The 17,758-nt window shown below is 41.2% G+C and overlaps 1 protein-coding gene across 8 annotated transcripts in view; it reads right to left on the minus strand.

Moving 5' to 3' along the window:
* Positions 1-17,758, minus strand: part of LOC139465757 (diacylglycerol kinase beta-like) — a 109,702-nt gene that overhangs the window by 14,646 nt on the left and 77,298 nt on the right. For 7 of the 8 annotated variants that reach the window (XM_071247621.1, XM_071247625.1, XM_071247623.1 and 4 more), the window contains exons 10-22: positions 17,536-17,653; positions 16,635-16,723; positions 15,723-15,839; positions 14,400-14,498; positions 12,016-12,051; positions 6,731-6,904; positions 5,364-5,455; positions 4,457-4,531; positions 3,890-3,975; positions 3,637-3,726; positions 2,838-3,004; positions 1,937-2,001; positions 1,727-1,817 (exon numbers count right to left, since the gene is read on the minus strand). In XM_071247621.1, the coding sequence (XP_071103722.1) occupies positions 1,727-1,817; positions 1,937-2,001; positions 2,838-3,004; positions 3,637-3,726; positions 3,890-3,975; positions 4,457-4,531; positions 5,364-5,455; positions 6,731-6,904; positions 12,016-12,051; positions 14,400-14,498; positions 15,723-15,839; positions 16,635-16,723; positions 17,536-17,653 (1,299 nt within the window). The remainder of the gene's footprint in view (positions 1-1,726; positions 1,818-1,936; positions 2,002-2,837; positions 3,005-3,636; positions 3,727-3,889; positions 3,976-4,456; positions 4,532-5,363; positions 5,456-6,730; positions 6,905-12,015; positions 12,052-14,399; positions 14,499-15,722; positions 15,840-16,634; positions 16,724-17,535; positions 17,654-17,758) is intronic. The other variant, XM_071247624.1, reaches the window with a different exon arrangement.

Below are 17,758 nucleotides of genomic sequence, written 5' to 3' on the forward strand. Positions count from 1 at the left end.
GACATTTACATAAATATTCATTTTTTGTCTGAGTAAGAAAATACTGAACTGCAGACAGCGTTCGATAGAAAAATGGCGGCCAATAAATCCTCTCGCTTCGAGCGTAAATAAAGAACTGCGCATGCGTGGAACGTTTTCCATTCGACAACTTCCGTAAACACGTAAAAACGTTCGTTCCAAAGTGGAGACCCAAATACTGCAGTCTACCCCATGTGCCCCTTACTGAGATGTACAACTGGAAAAATATACCATGTCTTCATTGCATAGACATTTTGTCCATATTTGTATGATTTCTGTGATCTCTGCAATTCAAGCTCCTTACAGTGAAAAGATGTCGCCTAATGTAGATGCACATCGTCTTTAGATGCACATAATGCGCAGAGCCTAAACACACAAAAATTGTTGTCTTGCGGTATGGCTACAAAACCAAAAAATTCTTGACATCTCAAACATGGCAAGACATACATTTGTTGTTTTGGGAATATGTTTTGATGTATCCACTGCGTAGCTGTGTACCCATCAAACCGTACTCCCCTCGTGTACAGTGAGTGATTCTTGTTTTATGCTGCTTTTCGAAATATTACAACAATATCATGTCAGGGAACAGGGGCGTGTTCAAAGCGCTATTATTACCCCCGTCACGGGATCAGTGTGCCTGCCCTCAACAATCATTCTCAGCTGCCTGAGGAGTATAAAACCCAAGCTGCCTGACAGGCACTCAAAGGTTAACAATCACATTGCCATTTCACCCTACCGGGTACACATTCACTGCTGGGTGAACAGAGGCACATTTCGAACAAAGTCACTTGCCCTGGGAGACACCACATGTGTTCCATGTGCTTCAGTGTGGGGCAGGACTGAAGGCCGAACGTGGTCACCCATCCAAGGACTCTCCGACATTACTTAATCTGATCTGTGGCCTGTGCGCTGTGCATAGGACCACGTGCCACCACAAAGAACGACAGACTATATCAACAGACCCACAGGAAATCCTCCCTCAGCGTTCAAATATATCCCAGATTACTATCAGACCCATTCTCTTCTGACCTTTGTTTCGTCACCATCTCAATCTATCACATCACACAAAATTTCTCTCACTTATGAGTGTATTTAGATTTGATGGCTATTTTTGATGTCATGTAATTTCAAATGGGCTCCAAAAAAAGCTTGGTTGGGAATGGTAGTTCTCACAATAGAATGGAGATCGACATCTTCCCGAGGCAAGGGAGTTAAAAGGCGACAGAAGTCCAGTTTCCACCCTTGCCAAACTAGAATAATGGAGTTATATTTGGATGGACTAACAAGTTTATACATAGTCCATTCAATATCAAGTAACGAAATCAACTTCAGCTCATAATCAACATGGCGACTGCCGCTCTGATTTCGGATGATCTCAGGATTTGCAGAACATGTGTACTGTCCAATGGGCACCAACCCATATTATTACAAAAAAAATCTGGGTTATCGATCAGATTTTCTTGACGGGGTGCCGCCATTTTGTTTGAATCAAATGCAGGTGATATGAGAGGTGGAATCTCATTGGTCAATAAGAGGGACATGGGAGGGACATAGCTTGTAATCGCCACTGGTGGTGTTATGATCGAAGCAGGAAATTGTAGCCTAGTTAAGCAAGAGTGGAAACTGGACTTTTACCTCAGGAAGATGGGAGATCGAGGATTGCTAGAATGTTTATCTGAGATATCCCAGGAGAGTTGAGTGATCTCACCATAATGTCAATGTCTTCATGTAGATGCTTGCAAGTAGAGCTGAACTGCTCCGATGTGCCAAACTCAAAATACCAAAATTTGTTCTTCATCCTGTAAAAGAAACATAAACTGTTGACACCTGTTTGAAATGGGAAAATTACTCCGAAACCAAACTACTTCAACTTCAAGTGAGTTGTTTCTACATGTGAATCAATGTAATCACCACTCACCGGCTGTTGAACTTTTCTGGATGCTTTTCCCTCATAATGTGAAATCGATGACATATTGATGCATCCTGAAACAAAGAAATACTTTCATTATTTCTGCCCTCTTAGCACATGGCGGGTATGACATCCCCCTGTGGGGATTCTGGGTGAGGATATAGGTCCTCAGCAACCTATGTTTGTTGTAAGAGGCAACTTAATGTTTTATTTGTTTTAATTGTTGTTTAACGCCATACTCAAAAAGCTAAGAAGGACAAAGACAAAGTGCAACATGTCTTCAGCAGAACTCAACACTGCTGTGCAAGGTCAGTTTTGTTTGTTTGTTTTTTGGTTTGGTTACACACTCAACAATATTCCAGCTATATGATGCCGGTCTGTAAATAATCGAGTCTTGACCTGACAATCCAGTGATTGACATCATGGGCATCGATCCACGTAATTGGGATACGATGACATGCATCAACAAAGTCAGCGACCCTGACCACCCAATCCCATTAGTCGCCGCTTACGACAAGCATAGTCGCCTTTTACGGCAAGCATGGGTTGCTGAAGATCTATTCTACCCCGGATCTTCATGGATGGATTCGGTGGTCGGTAACTCGGTGGATTGGGTGTCATCGTATCAAAATGACATGGATCATTGCTCGCAATATTATCACTGGATTGTTTGGTCCAGACTGGATTATTAACAGGCCATAGAGCAGAACAAATCTCTCTTGTCATCCACAAATGTCTCAAGCTAGTGCCAGTTGAGAGGAATAACCATGGCCCCTGTATGTGTGAGTGAGTTAGTATGGTTTCACGCCGCTTTTAGCAATATTCCAGCAATATCCTGCGGGGACACAAGAAATGCCCCACCGCCCCACCCCTGTCTGTGATTCAGGACATCCACAAATAACACACTCACCACCCCTATGGAGAAGTAGTTGTTGATGATGTTGTAGGGGATGGGGTCGCCCTCCTCCTCATCAGTACCCTCGGGTTTGCTGAACTCGATCTGCCATCGGTCCAGCATGATGCACGTACTGTGTTCAATACGCTTCAACACCTTGAGCAGACTCTCGCCTTCATAACCTGCAACATTAGCAAGTGTAAAGAGGCTGTAACAGAAGGCTGAGGAAGGGTACTCTAGCTGAAACTAGAAGTGATTTCATTATTCCGGAAAACCATATACCTTCTAATCAAGGAAGCATCAGTCAAATATGTTAGACGTGTGCTTTCAAAAAGCTGAAGAGACATGCTATAAAACCAAGCACATATTCCTCAGTTAATAAGGTAGTTAGAGTCATGTGACTTTCTGGTTTAAGATTTTTTAATACTTCATAATAATCTGAAGAACTCTCGAACTAGTTGTAGTCTACACAACTTGGTGGTCACAAGAGCTGTTGAATATGACTACTTCCTCGATGGAAAACCCCATAGTCTAACGCCGCACTCACCAATATTCCAGCTATATAATGGCGGTCTGTAAATAATCGAGTCTGGACCAGACAGTCCAGTGATTGAAATCATGAACATCAATCTCAACAATTGGGATACGATGACATGCATCAACCAAGTCAGCGAGTCTGACCACCCAATCCTGTTCGTCGCCTCTTACGACAAGCATAGTCGCCTTTACAGCAAACATGGGTGAAACAACAGAATGACGTCATTGGTGCATTTCAAGAAGCAGATAAAGCTCCAACTGATCTCTGCTTGCTTACCTCCACCCCACCGCATGCACCTAGCAAGGTCATTTCCCGTTCCAAGAGGTAGCACTGCAACTGGAGGTTGATAGTTCAAGGCCAACTTATCTGTAACAAGGGACACAACCCATGAAATGCTGTATAAAATTTGAGTCATGAATCTGGAAGGGTAATTCAAAGGTTTTTCAAATAATTTTACAATATTTCCAAAAATGATTTATTTAACTTAATTTTTGCATTTCGGGCGAATTTGTTGTTATGCTTCACTTACCCATTGTATCAAGTAACCAACCAACAGAACCATCACCACCACACACTAAAATACGAGTGTTTGGTACATCCTTCAAAAACTGAAGCCTGCGGAAGAAGAAAAACTATATTGGGACATATGCATGAATGCAATCTTGATATTACACTTACCAAAGTCACCGTAATAAGTACTCCGGCGCTTACACAATTAAGAGAGTGGTGCACTTACTAAAGCAGTGCTCGTAATATAGCAAATATGAACAAATGTCAAAACAGTTTTGTTAGTTTTGTCTGTCTGTTGTCTCCACACTCAGTAATAGTCTGGAAATAATCGAGTCTGGACCAGACAATCCAGTGATTGTCATGAGTATTGATCTCTGGAATTGGGATACGATGATAGGCACCAACCAAGTCAGACCACCCCATCCCGTTTGTCATCTCTTATGGCAATTATCCTTGCCTATTACGACAACCATGGGCAGCTGAAGACCAATTCTAACCTGGATCTTCACGGGTCATCGACCAAAAGTGCAATCTTAAATAAGAAACAAACAAAACGAAATCGTTGGTCGACACACCGAACACTTACCCCACCATTGGACCATTCCTAATCATGTCGTATGTTTGCCTAGGGTTTAATAAATACTGAAACTTCCGCAAAAGCCTGAAACAGACAAACAGGAATTCTCTTCATTGGCTAATGAAACAGACAAACAGGCATTCTCTTCATTGGCTACTGAAACAGACAAACAGGCATTCTCTTCATTGGCTACTGAAACAGACAAACAGGCATTCTCTTCATTGGCTACTGAAACAGACAAACAGGCATTCTCTTCATTGGCTACTGAAATGACAAACATTCAAATAGAATTACAAAATAAGTTCAACCCCACCTCCCTTATCATGCTTATTACATACTGCTCAAATTCTGATAAGGATAATCAGATATGCCTTTCTATTTAAATAGACACTTGACATATTGAATCAGTGTTGTGTATCATAAACAAATAACAAACATCCCTAATAAAGTTGAGTAGTATATAGATCAGCACAATATAAACGCTACTAAAAATTTGATCAAAATATGATCAAACTGTGATCAAATACAAACTTGCATCATAAACAAGATTAGCATTCTTGTATAGTCCAGACAATGCTTACCATTGCATATCCGATTTTTAAACAGTTAAGACGAAATATTTAAACAGTTCAGACGAAAGTTTTAAACAGTTAAGACGAAATTGCTGATATTTCGAGGGTGAGTTAATCAAGACTTAAATTTGTGTTCATACCGGGATGTGATGCTTCAACAATAGAATTCAGATTCAATGCTCGAAATTGCTGATATTTCGAGGGTGAGTTAATCACAACTTAAATTTGTGTTCATACCGGGATGTGATGCTTCAACAATAGAATTCAGATTCAATGCTTCAAGAGGACATACACTTTGTGCATCATCTTGTCCTGAAACACACTGACAAGCATGCAGCACTCACTTGCCCCCTTGTTTGCCACCACTCTTCGGGTTGATGAATATTAACAATGGATGTGTCCCATCTATTGGCGTGATTTGGAAGGAGCTCTGACCCTGAAACACAAACGCGAGTGAGGTGAGTTTTATTCTACAATATGCAATCAACATCATGTTTATTTCTTACTTTGTTGTATTGTATAAAGCCCCAAACCGATATTTCAGCTATACAGACGTGTTCTGTAAAAATTCGAGCCAGACAAGATCAAGACGAATAATCAAGTCTAGACTTTTGGTCTTCTTGTCATCTTTTGTTTTCCACACAATAATTCTGTTCTCAACTTTTGTTTACTGCCTATGTATTACATTGTATAGCCCATGTGTAAAAACGCAACAGAAATAAAGTTAAAAAAGAGAGTCTAGACCTGACAATCAAGTGATTAACATCATGAGCATCAATCTACGTCATTGGGATACGATGACATGCAATCAACCAAGTCAGTGAGTCTGACCACCCGATCCCCATAGTTGCCTATTACGACAAGCATGGCTTGGTGACAATCAGTTCTAACCGAATCTTCACGGGGCAACCCACATCATGGCAAGGGGAAGACAGCAATGGACTTCCAAGCACGGGAGTAGGGGTTTTATCCTTTGCTTAGCATTGTTCATGAAATATCTGGCACACACCAGAAACAGACTGCACCCATAGAACCCATGTCTTGGTATGGTGGGTCATTGTTTCAACAACTTAAAGCTGCCCCCATGAAGTACATAGAGGATATTTCATGTTTCATGTGAAATATCATGTTTCTCTCATCGGGTAACGGGGGGAAAGAAGATATACTTTTCACGAGTGTTACGTTCACTGCAGAGAAATTTGCAGTGTTATGGTCACTGCAATGAAAATATCACTTTTCTAAACTTCAGAAAATAATAATAATAATAAAAAAAGCATTTTTTGTAACTCGGGTACTCAGGTCGGGTGGGTACTGAGAAGGACCCAGGTACCCACAGGACTAACCGGACCTGTGGTTAGTCATGTGATGTTTAATGACAAAATGATCTAGAACTCTATGGTAAGTCACTTATGTTCACATTTCTTTCTGACTATGCACCATTCCTTCTCTGACTTTTATTTGTTTGAATTAAGACAAAACTTAAGTCAACTTCAGCGTTTGCATGACCAGATCGTTTTATAGGTGTATCTAAATACATTTTGTCCAGGGCTACAGTCAAACTATTCCCAGTCGGACATTTTGTACGTATCTCTTGACGCCTACAGCCAGTACCCAGGTCAGGTAATAGTTGGGTGGGTACCCGGGTAGTAAATCTGGACTGGTCCCAGGCCTACCACAGAAGGACTGGTCCCCGATGGACTGGTGTACTCACTGCAGGGCCTGGTGCTGGAGAGGGTAGCATATCAAGACATGGCTGACTTGGGCTTTGTTCACCACTCAGGTCGCCCCCACTTAGTTCCTCCCCATCCGTACTGATCCCGTCCAGCTGCGTCAGACTCTGACTCTCACGGTTGGAGGGCGTCGTCTTGCCTGGCCGGGGCCGATCCTGAAACAACATGGCCACCAGGTGGGTTTGTAGTTGGGTCAGCACATATTACATACATAATCACCAGTGATTTTGACATCAAATATATGAAGACAAGTTGACAAAAGTAAAAAATATCTGAGGCTTGCAGAGCATAGTTTCCTTGGCTCAACATGTCTTGATACATTTGAAATTGGAAGACACAAGAGTGAAATTGTATTTGTCATCCAAAATCATTCTTCAAACTTTTTCAGTCATACTCTAATAACCTGGTTCGTCCATGTAATAAGAAATGCGACCCAGCTTCAGAGAGATTAGTGATGTCATTTGATTGTGACGGTCTGCAAAACAATGTGTTGCAATTTCATTGTAGCAATTTCTATTACCGTATTCGACGTAGTAAGCGCCCAGGGCGCTCTCAAAAATAGAAATAGGGGGCTCTTATTAGAATATTATTTTGGTTGAAAAAAACAGTTGAAAGATAAATTTCGTGGTTTATGCTGACGATCTGAACTGTTTATATACAACAGATATATTTTTCCAGAATTTAATTGCCCATAATTAAGGGTGCATATAACACACGAGTGCTTATTATACACGAATAAATAAGTCTTGTGTACATTGATCAATCAGAAGGGAGGCCAATATATTAGCAAATATCGCCGAGGGCGCATATTCGAGCGGGGCGTTTATTACATCGAATACGGTAGGTGATATTGCTTGATATCATCCAAATGATATTTCCTGTGGAAGCCAGTCTGGGACAATAAATGAATGTCCACACACTGTGAAAGTTGCTTCAAATGCTGGGAGTGGACAGGGTTGCTATGGTGATGTTAGCAAAACTACCCAGCAGCATGAAACTGACCTGGTCATCATGCTGATAGGCCACAGATACTGTCATATCCACACAAGTCACGCATAATGAGAATTAAAATACAGCTATGTCGTCACTATTGTTTCAACTACAGATTATCGATGACAAATTCAGAGTTTACTGACCTACTTTCTGAAATGCAAATATTAATCTCATGCATTAATTCTAAGCAAGTGCATAACAAAATACTGGCTTCAAAACAAATTGCACAAAATGCATGTGCAGTACTTCAAATGCAGCACGGATACCAATGCACGAAGTTAAAGATTCTCATGCATTACAAACATAATGCATGAAATGTCCGTGCAGTTGATTTGTGGTTTATGTATTTTCCTTTACTTATTTACTTATTTTTACAGGAACTTTAACTGTATTTTAACACTGATTATACAGTATTGTCACCTTGATGTTGTGCCTCTAATGACCAACACATGTTGCTGGGGACAAAGTCTAACCTCCAACATGGCTGGGGGAGCTAGGTGGTATAACCTCCAACACGGCTGAGGGGAGCTTGGTGGTATAACCTCCAACATGGCTGAGGGGAGCTAGGTGGTATAACCTCCAACATGGCTGAGGGGAGCTAGGTGGTATAACCTCCAACACGGCTGAGGGGATCTAGGTGCTATAACCTCCAACACGGCTGAGGGGAGCTAGGTGGTATAACCTCCAACACGGCTGAGGGGAGCTTGGTGGTATAACCTCCAACACGGCTGAGGGGAGCTAGGTGGTATAACCTCCAACATGGCTGAGGGGAGCTAGGTAGTATAACCTCCGACATGGCTGAGGGGAGCTTGGTGGTATAACCTCCGACATGGCTGAGGGGAGCTTGGTGGTATAACCTCCAACACGGCTGAGGGGAGCTTGGTGGTATAACCTCCGACATGGCTGAGGGGAGCTAGGTAGTATAACCTCCAACACGGCTGAGGGGAGCTTGGTGGTATAACCTCCGACATGGCTGAGGGGAGCTAGGTGGTATAACCTCCAACATGGCTGAGGGGAGCTAGGTGGTATAACCTCCGACATGGCTGAGGGGAGCTAGGTAGTATAACCTCCAACATGGCTGAGGGGAGCTAACTGGTATAACCTCCAACATGGCTGACGGGAGCTAGGTAGTATATATATGTGGCATCGAGCCAACTGTTAAGACAGACAGGGTGAGTGAAGTAGTCTCTTACAGACGCCTGAGTATATATTAATAAAACAGTCACATATGTGAGTGAGTGGTTTTACGTCGCTTTAAACAATATATCAGCAATATCATTGGACACCAGAAATGGGCTTCATACATTGTACCCACTTCGGGAATCGAACTCGGGTCTTTGGCTTGATGAGCAAACGCTATAGGCTACCCCACCTCCCCTTCCTGATGAGTAAATAAAAATGTCCTACCCAAACTAAACACTTAGCAATACATTAATACAAATAATGTTGTAGTCCTAATCAATAACATTCCTAATATTGTAACATTCACTAAACTACGGTTATAATGAACTCAAAGGGACCACTAAATTTAGAACGTTATAACCGTATTTCATTATAAGCATAGATACGGCACATAAACCAAGTAGACAGCAAATGAACAGGACCCCAAACCACAGTTTGTTATATCCTTCAGTTGGTTATAAGCGTGTTCGTTATAAACATATTTCACTGTATATAAATGAAAATCCAGCTGAATTGAGAAAAGATCATGTTTTAGATAAAAATATTCACTTTGTTAGAGTAAAAACAAAAAGAAATATTAAAGACTATGAAAACTCAAGACTTAAAATTTATCGTCTCTTGCTCAAACACATTTGCACAGTGCATGTGAACACACATGAAGGCATGTGAACACTACTGAACATCCATGACAACCATGTCCACAGACGATCCCTCCCCCTCTCAAATGTCAGATTCTTGACACACAAGTGTTAAATGTAGAAAGTGAAAGAATATAAAATATAAATCATACAAAGAGAAAAAATCCAAAATAGCTGTTAGTGGTAGATAAGGAAGATGGCCGATGTCGTACATCAACATTAGTGGCAAATAGTCATAGAAGTCTCTGTAATGTAGCATCTAGAATACACTACTTCACAGCTATCAATCAGTATGAATTGTTTGATAGGCGTTTCTTAGAAGTTGATGGATGGCAAAGTAGACACAAATTATGGAAAACAACATCTTTAATACACTATCACAGCGATATTTCGGCATAGATCCTTGTACCATTGTTGAACAAGTCTGAATAATCTGAGCATGGCACAAAATTTTATATGGTTGGTGAAGGATCAACAACACCAACAATTTACATACATGAAAGAGATTAACATGAGATTATGTACCATGCTTAAAACAGTCTAAGGATCTTTATCATACCTCCACGTCAGAATGATGAGATCTGATTGGTCCACATGACCTTGATAAAATACTTTAAATGGTGCTGACAAACCTAGAAACATAATCGGGGCGAACCAGGATTCGAACCCACAATCATAGGTTTCTGGCGTGCCAAAGGGACTTAACTCTGCACAGCGAATCGCGGCGCCTTGGACGACTGGGCCAACCATGGCCCCCAGAACGTCATATCAAAACATGTCGGGAAGTCAATTCATTGTAGCCGGATCACTCGAGGTATATGGGATTTCATGCATTCCTAGTTAGGTTTTACACTACTCACCTCCGGCTCGTGGTATAAAACCTAACGTGGGACGCATAAAACCCCATGTACCCCTCGTGATCCTGCTAAAACTTATAATAGTGAAACGGTGCTATCATAGCATATTCAAGAAGTTGTTATCCATAAATTGTGTCCACTTTGAATCAATCAGTAGATATATCGGTGCACAATGCACAAGTGTACTGATACACAGCGAGTCATCCAAGCAGGAGCTAAAGCTGCAGCGGCCATGTTAGTCAGAAGCTGGTGAGGAATATGGGTTGGATGTTACAGCATGTCAGATCAAAGTGGCAAAGCTCAATCTAATGTAATTTTAGATGTTCATTACTTGAAATACTTGGACATGGGATGGTGCTTACAGGTCTTACATATTAAACCTCAACACACAACCAACTCATCCAGGGTATCAAAGGGAGGCAACTCTGTATAGCCACAACAACTAAGATCCCTGAGCTGGTTGTTCCACTGTGTAAAACACTATGGAAACGAAGGAATCACTGTAATGTATCTTGTACCCTTAACAGAAAATGCAGAGGATTCTCAAAGGAAAAATTAACTCAAAGATAAAATAACCTATTTGGAGGAAATGTATTTAAGCAGAACACATGAACTTCGATGATGAGTACTGTTTCTGAATTGTATTATGACAATTGTGATGAAAAGAATCCCTATGAGCTATTGCCTGTAGATTAAATAAACTACCGTATTCGACGTAATAAGCGCTCAGGATGCTCTCAAAATTAGAAATTAGGGGCTCTTATTAGAATATTATTTTGGTGGAAAAAAGAGAGTTGAAAGATAAAGTTCGTGGTTTATGCTGACACACTGAAATGTTTACATGCAACAGATAAATTTTTCAAGAATTTATTTGCCCATAATTTAGAATGCATATAACACACGAGTGCGTATTATACGCGAATAAATAAGTCTTGTATACATTGATCAATCGGAAGGGGTGCTTATTGGGATTGTTCACTAGCCAATATATCAGCAAATATCGCCGTGGGCGCTTATTAGAGCGGGGCGCTTATTATGTCGAATACGGTAGTTGTGATATTGATATCTCTTAGGGGCTTGGGACGGGGAATTGTCTGTCCATTCCATTCACCTCACCCCATCAGTTTAGTCGCCTTATGACAACCATTTGGTGACTGGATGTCTGTGCCAACCCAGGATCCAAATGGCAAAACAAGCATGGGATATCTGAGATTTATTCTACCCAAGAATCCCCACATGTAGAACATAATGAAAACTGGTCTCTCTGGATTAGTGAGTGAGTGAGTATGGTTTTACGCCGCTTTTAGCAATATTCCAGCAATATCCCGGCGGGGGACACCAGAAATGGGCTTCACACATTGTACCCATGTCGGGAATCGAACCCGGGTCTTCGGCGTGACGAGCGAACGCTTTAACCACCAGGCTACCCGACCACCCCCTCTCTGGATTAACACAGTTCTACTTTAAAAAGAAACAAAGAAAATAGTCAAAATAGAAACATCAGTAATGACAAGCCTTATTCTGAAGACAGGTGTCTGTGAGAACAGCAGGTTAATGGAGCACTCATGTGTTAGTAAGGCCATCTTTCATACTCACATGAGGATTGTGATGTGGATGGGTGTCAAAATATTTCTACATCAACACAAAACAAACTGAAAATGTGAAAGTCATGCATAACGAGACAACACTAACTAAACACACAACAGATTAGGCTAGACCTTGAGGGTTACAAATTATGAAAGTGAAATATTTGGTCAGTAGTTTAACCAAACATATATAATTGCAATGTACAGAGTTAAAGCATTTTAAAGTTTGATTTGGATTGGAAAGTGCCAAAAAGATGTATTTATGGTTTGGGACATTTTAAATACAATAATTATAAAATGTGACTTGTGATGACTATTTATTATGCATAATATTTGTTTTAGTCATAAAAATTGTATGGACTACTTTTATTTTCAAAGTGATCTTTACCGTTGAGGGTCCAATAAAAAACCTTGTCTTTCTGGTTTCGTTTTATCTTCGATCTGTCAATGTTTTAGGTCGCCGGAGCCGTAAACCAAGCAATACAAAAATGAAGGGCCTGCATAGGCGGATTCAGAGAGGTGGATCCAGGGGGGGGGGGGGGGGAGATCCATAGGTGGATCCAGAGAGGGGACCCGGGGCGTGGGGGATCCAGGGGGGATCCAGGGGGGGGAGGAATTTGATATTTTGGACCCTCCTTTTTAACAATGTTGGATCCACCCTTGCACTGACAATTTCTTAAGGGATCAGTCAACATATGGACGTATATCAATATGCCGACTAATTATCCCCATGGTTTGCATCTCCCCTAAACACCATGAAACTACTCGTTTATTTCAGGGTATTGGCAGACTTGGGGTACAGGCCAATCTCAGCCCTTGAAATCACCACCTAAATGATATGCCTGAGAGAACGTCTGTCCCCACAATATCAACTATTTCCAAGCTCTTCAATGTATACCTACTATTCTTATCATTAAAGACAATAACAGCTAATCCAAGTTGATACCATGGATCTAGATGTTAAAAACTAACATATACCTAATAATATAAGGTAGTTCACAAACATACGATTAAATTCTGAGCTAGGATGAAATCATACTTATTTCAAACCCCTATGCAGCTATAGCTTCATTTTAGCTTCATTGAAACTTTTATCAGGAAGTAGAATAAACATGTATTTTCCCAAATATATCCTGTTTTGTTTTTTAATCCGATCGTCATTTTGTAACGGACCTAAAGTCAAATAATTCATCATAAAAATTCTAAATGTCTTATTTCCTTGTGCATCATGAAATACCTCCACTGGGAAACTTTAAAAAAAGGATCCAGGACTGATCTGGCCTGCATAATTATTTCCCCTCTGTATAATCATTTCCACTCCTAATTTGAAATATTTCCCTTATTTGGAAAGTGTGAAAAACAACAAAAAAACATGCATTCTAATGGACATGTCAAAGATCACATTAATACTTGTATCATTGTATTCGTGTGCGAAGCACAAAAGCTGCTATCAATCAGCAGCATGCAATTAAAACCCAAATCATAAGAAGCTTTTGCTAAAAAACAAAATCACGGCCCATGCTTTGCCCACATGCATGCTAGAAAAACACAGAGTACCATATCACAAATTAAAATTCTTTTTCTAATACTAAAAACAAGATTCAATGTAAGCTGTACCCAGTACCCAGTACCTTTTTGTACAGATAATGTACCCAAACCAAAATCGAACTACACATTGCATCTGCGACTGAACTCGAGGCACATGCAACAGATTTTATGTGACACCCAAACTAAAATAACTTTTGTGCATTGTGAAAATAGATTCAGTTTTTTGTCATGTTAGAGTGTATTTGTGGCATACAGGAGACCCTAACAGCTCCATTTAATGTCAAAACCACCCTGGTCAAGACATGCAAGGGGAGATAATTGTCATGAATTATCTCCCCTAGACTACAATTGAACTTTCACTGTTGACAGTTCAATGGTATATTATACACTTGCATTATTTCTTACACTGATGGTTCAATTAATCATGCATGTTCCCAGATCACCCTATAAATGACATCTGTTCAGGAATTTCATGGGAGCTTTCATATAATAATCCTATATGCAATTTAATTCTACAATTTATTCTACCATATACACTGGTCACATATAGGTCTATCAGAATTTATTTTCTTTAAAAAAACTATCAAATCAGCTTGAAAGCTTCAAAACATGAAAAAAATCTGACACCTAGTCAAAATAACAGTAATGCTGGAAAGATTTCCCAGCTGTGACGGAAAGACATATTCCCCATGTGACGATCCAGAGGCATAGGAGTCACACCTCTCCCTCTTGCAGCTTACGGACCATTTATACATTTGGAAGTTTAAGGGGTGACCGTGATTGTTAACTTTTGATCATAAAATGCATCTTCTATGAAAAAAACCCTTGGTAGACAGCGTTACTCACCAGCACAGCTGGGCAGACGGTGGTTGGAGGTAACATGTGGTCGCGGTAGTCTCCCATGTCGCATTCTGGCTTCATCTGGGACGCACATTTGTTGTGTAGCTGAAACAGACCATGCTTTGGTTGTGGACTGGTAACTTTAGGAAGGTGATGACTCAGTCAAGTGGACAGAGTCTTTGTTATGTGGCTCTATTGTCTAAACATATACTAACTTTCTGCTGTCTCATATTGGTCATTTTACACTTGTCGTGAGTGAATGAGAGGAGCTTAATGCCAAAGCCAATGTGAGAATATCAGAATCGAATAGAAGTAATGGACCAGACACACCAGTGGGTCATGAGTTGTCTGAAGTGGGTCATGAGTGGGTTTAAAGTGGGTCACAAATCTGTCCCGAGTGGGTCACAAGTGGGTCATGAGTGGTCTGAAGTGGGTCATGAGTGGTCTGAAGTGGGTCATGAGTGGGTCACAAGTCTGTCCCAAGTGGGTCAGAGGTGGGTCATGAGTGGGTCACAAGTATGTCCCGAGTGGGTCAGAAGTGGGTCATGAGTGGGTTTAAAGTGGGTCACAAGTCTGTCGTGAGTGGGTCACAAGTGGTCTGAAGTGGGTCATGAGTGGTCTGAAGTGGGTCATGAGTGGGTAAAAAGTGGGTCACAAGTCTGTCCCGAGTGGGTCAGAAGTGGGTCATGAGTGGGTTTAAAGTGGGTCACAAGTCTGTCCATAGTGGGTCAAAAATGGGTCATGAGTAGTCTGAAGTGGGTCATGAGTGGGTCACAAGTCTGTCCCGAGTGGGTCAGAAGTGGGTTATGAGTGGGTAAAAAGTGGGTCACAAGTCTGTCCCGAGTGGGTCAGAAGTGGGTCCATAGTGGGTCAAAAATGGGTCATGAGTGGTCTGAAGTGGGTCATGAGTGGGTCACAAGTCTGTCCCGAGTGGGTCAGAAGTGGGTTATGAGTGGGTAAAAAGTGGGTCACAAGTCTGTCCCGAGTGGGTCAGAAGTGGGTCACAAGTGGGTCAAAAATGGGTCATGAGTGGTCTGAAGTGGGTCATGAGTGGGTTAAAAGTGGGTCAGAAGTCTGTCACGAGTGGGTCACAAGAGGTTCAGAAGTGGGTCAGGAGTGGGTGAATGTTGTTTTACAAGGTATTGTACTGTCCCTCATCCTCTATGTTTTACAATGAAGCGTACTGTCACTGGTCCTCTGTTTGCGAGGTAGAGTACCGGTGTATCACTGCCTCCTCCCTCAGTCTCTTACTATCATATATACACTTCCCAGTGTTCTTCCTGATGTCCAGCAAGGGTAACCTGGAATCCAAGAGTTCAGAGATCTTACCGTGAGATGACACCACCGGCAATGAAGCCCCGTGACTCCATTGTAAGATTTGATGGACTTGCGGCACTTGTCACACTTGCCGACACAGTTGCCCTCAACCCAGTGGTGGTTCATCGTCTGAAGAACATCCACATACACAGTTGACATAATCAGCATTTGACACTCATATCTTACTGAGGCAGATGTCTGGAAAAGTGCCACAAAAAATTAAAAAAACTGCCAGAAATACTACAAAATATTGATTTATAAAGTGTTACAGATTTTCATTTCTTTATATAAAAATATAACCCAATTTATGTACATTTGTTCTGCAGGAGAGACTGATATTCAAGATATTCTACAAGTCAGTTGGACAACTTCAATCTAGTCAAGTTACTGGACCTGCATATTTGTCGACTGGATCTGCATATTTGCCTACTGGACCTGCATATTTGACTACTGGATCTGCATATTTGTCTACTGGACCTGTATAATTGTCTACTGGATCAGCATAATTGTCTACTGGACCAGCATATTTGTCTACTGGAACAGCATATTTGTCTACTGGATCTGCATATTTGTCTACTGGACCTGTATATTTGTCTACTGGATCAGCATATTTGTCTACTGGACCTGCATATTTGTCTACTGGATCAGCTTATTTGTCTACTGGATCAGCATATTTGTCTACTGGACCTGCATTTTTGTCTACTGGATCAGCATATGTGTCTACCGGACCTGCATATTTGTCTATTGGGTCTGTCTTTGGTTGCATATAACATTAGCCACACTACATAAATGAAAGAGACATAGTTACCTAATCACACAAAAGCTTCACTGAACAAGCCACACCCCCAAAATTCCCTTTCCGTATATGCCCGTCCTGCTGTCCTTCCACAGAGACAGAGCAATAGAGACTCATGCTGTGTTTACCTGTGAGGTCTTCTTTGACTTGACATACGTAGTAATGCATGATGCTGGCGCCCTCTGCACACACCTCTCGTGCACCGTGTATTTACAAACTGAAGAACAAAATGTATAGATTCAGCAGACTGTGACGAAACAGTTGAACTGAGTTTTATGCAACGTTTAGCCATTTTGCAGCAGTATCACAACTAAGGACAACATTAATGTGTTTTGCTTATCGTGCCACAATGAAAAAATGTTTGACGTGAAAGACACACTTAATGCATGTGTTCCCCATTTTCCTTTAGACTAAGAGACCCCTGAAGTTCCGGGGTACAATATGTCTTCAGCAACCCATGATTGTCATAAACGGCAACTATGCTTGTCATAAGAGGTGAGTAACAGGATCGGATGGTCATTCTCGTATCCTAATTACGTGGATCCATGCTCATGATATCAATCACTGGATTGTCTGGTCCAGATTATTTTCAGAATGCTGGAATATTGTTGAGCGCGGCGTTAAACAACAAACAAACAAATTAAACTAAGAAACTGTGGAAATTGAGCAGGAATATCTTCTCCTCCTCCTCAAATTATCAAGTACGGAAAACAGATGGATAATAAAATAAAACAAAATCATGAGTCATTCATCTGTTCCTGTGCCCTTTCTTGAAATTTCTAAAAAAAAATACACGCATTATGCAACAGATCTAAATGATGATCGAACACCAACTTTTGAGTGAGTGAGCGAGGTTTTGCTGCCCTCTCAACAACATTCCAGCAAAGTCCCCATGGCCACCATCAGAAGATCTCCACACCTCACTAGGCATCACTGGTGATTTGAATTGACTCTCAGGGGATCCTGTCATGGCCAAGGGAAGCAACTCTGCAAGAAGGTTATGCTGTATAAGACTAAGGAAGTACTCACATGTACAACAGAGCCCCTGCTTGCCCAGCCCCACCAGCAGGTTGAGACACAGATTACAGTAAGCAGGCCGGTTGAAGTGCTTCAGTCTCCACACATGCGTGCCATCATCTTGAACATTCTGAAACACAATTGTACTGAGTGAGATTGGGTTCAATACATTTCTGATCGCTCATGGTTCTGCTTTTCTGGTATTTTAAACATATAGATACTGCGTTTATTAACT

The sequence above is a fragment of the Haliotis cracherodii genome, unplaced genomic scaffold (assembly GCF_022045235.1).
Source record: "Haliotis cracherodii isolate W230 unplaced genomic scaffold, xgHalCrac1.p SCAF_18, whole genome shotgun sequence".
Lineage (NCBI taxonomy): Eukaryota > Metazoa > Mollusca > Gastropoda > Lepetellida > Haliotidae > Haliotis > Haliotis cracherodii.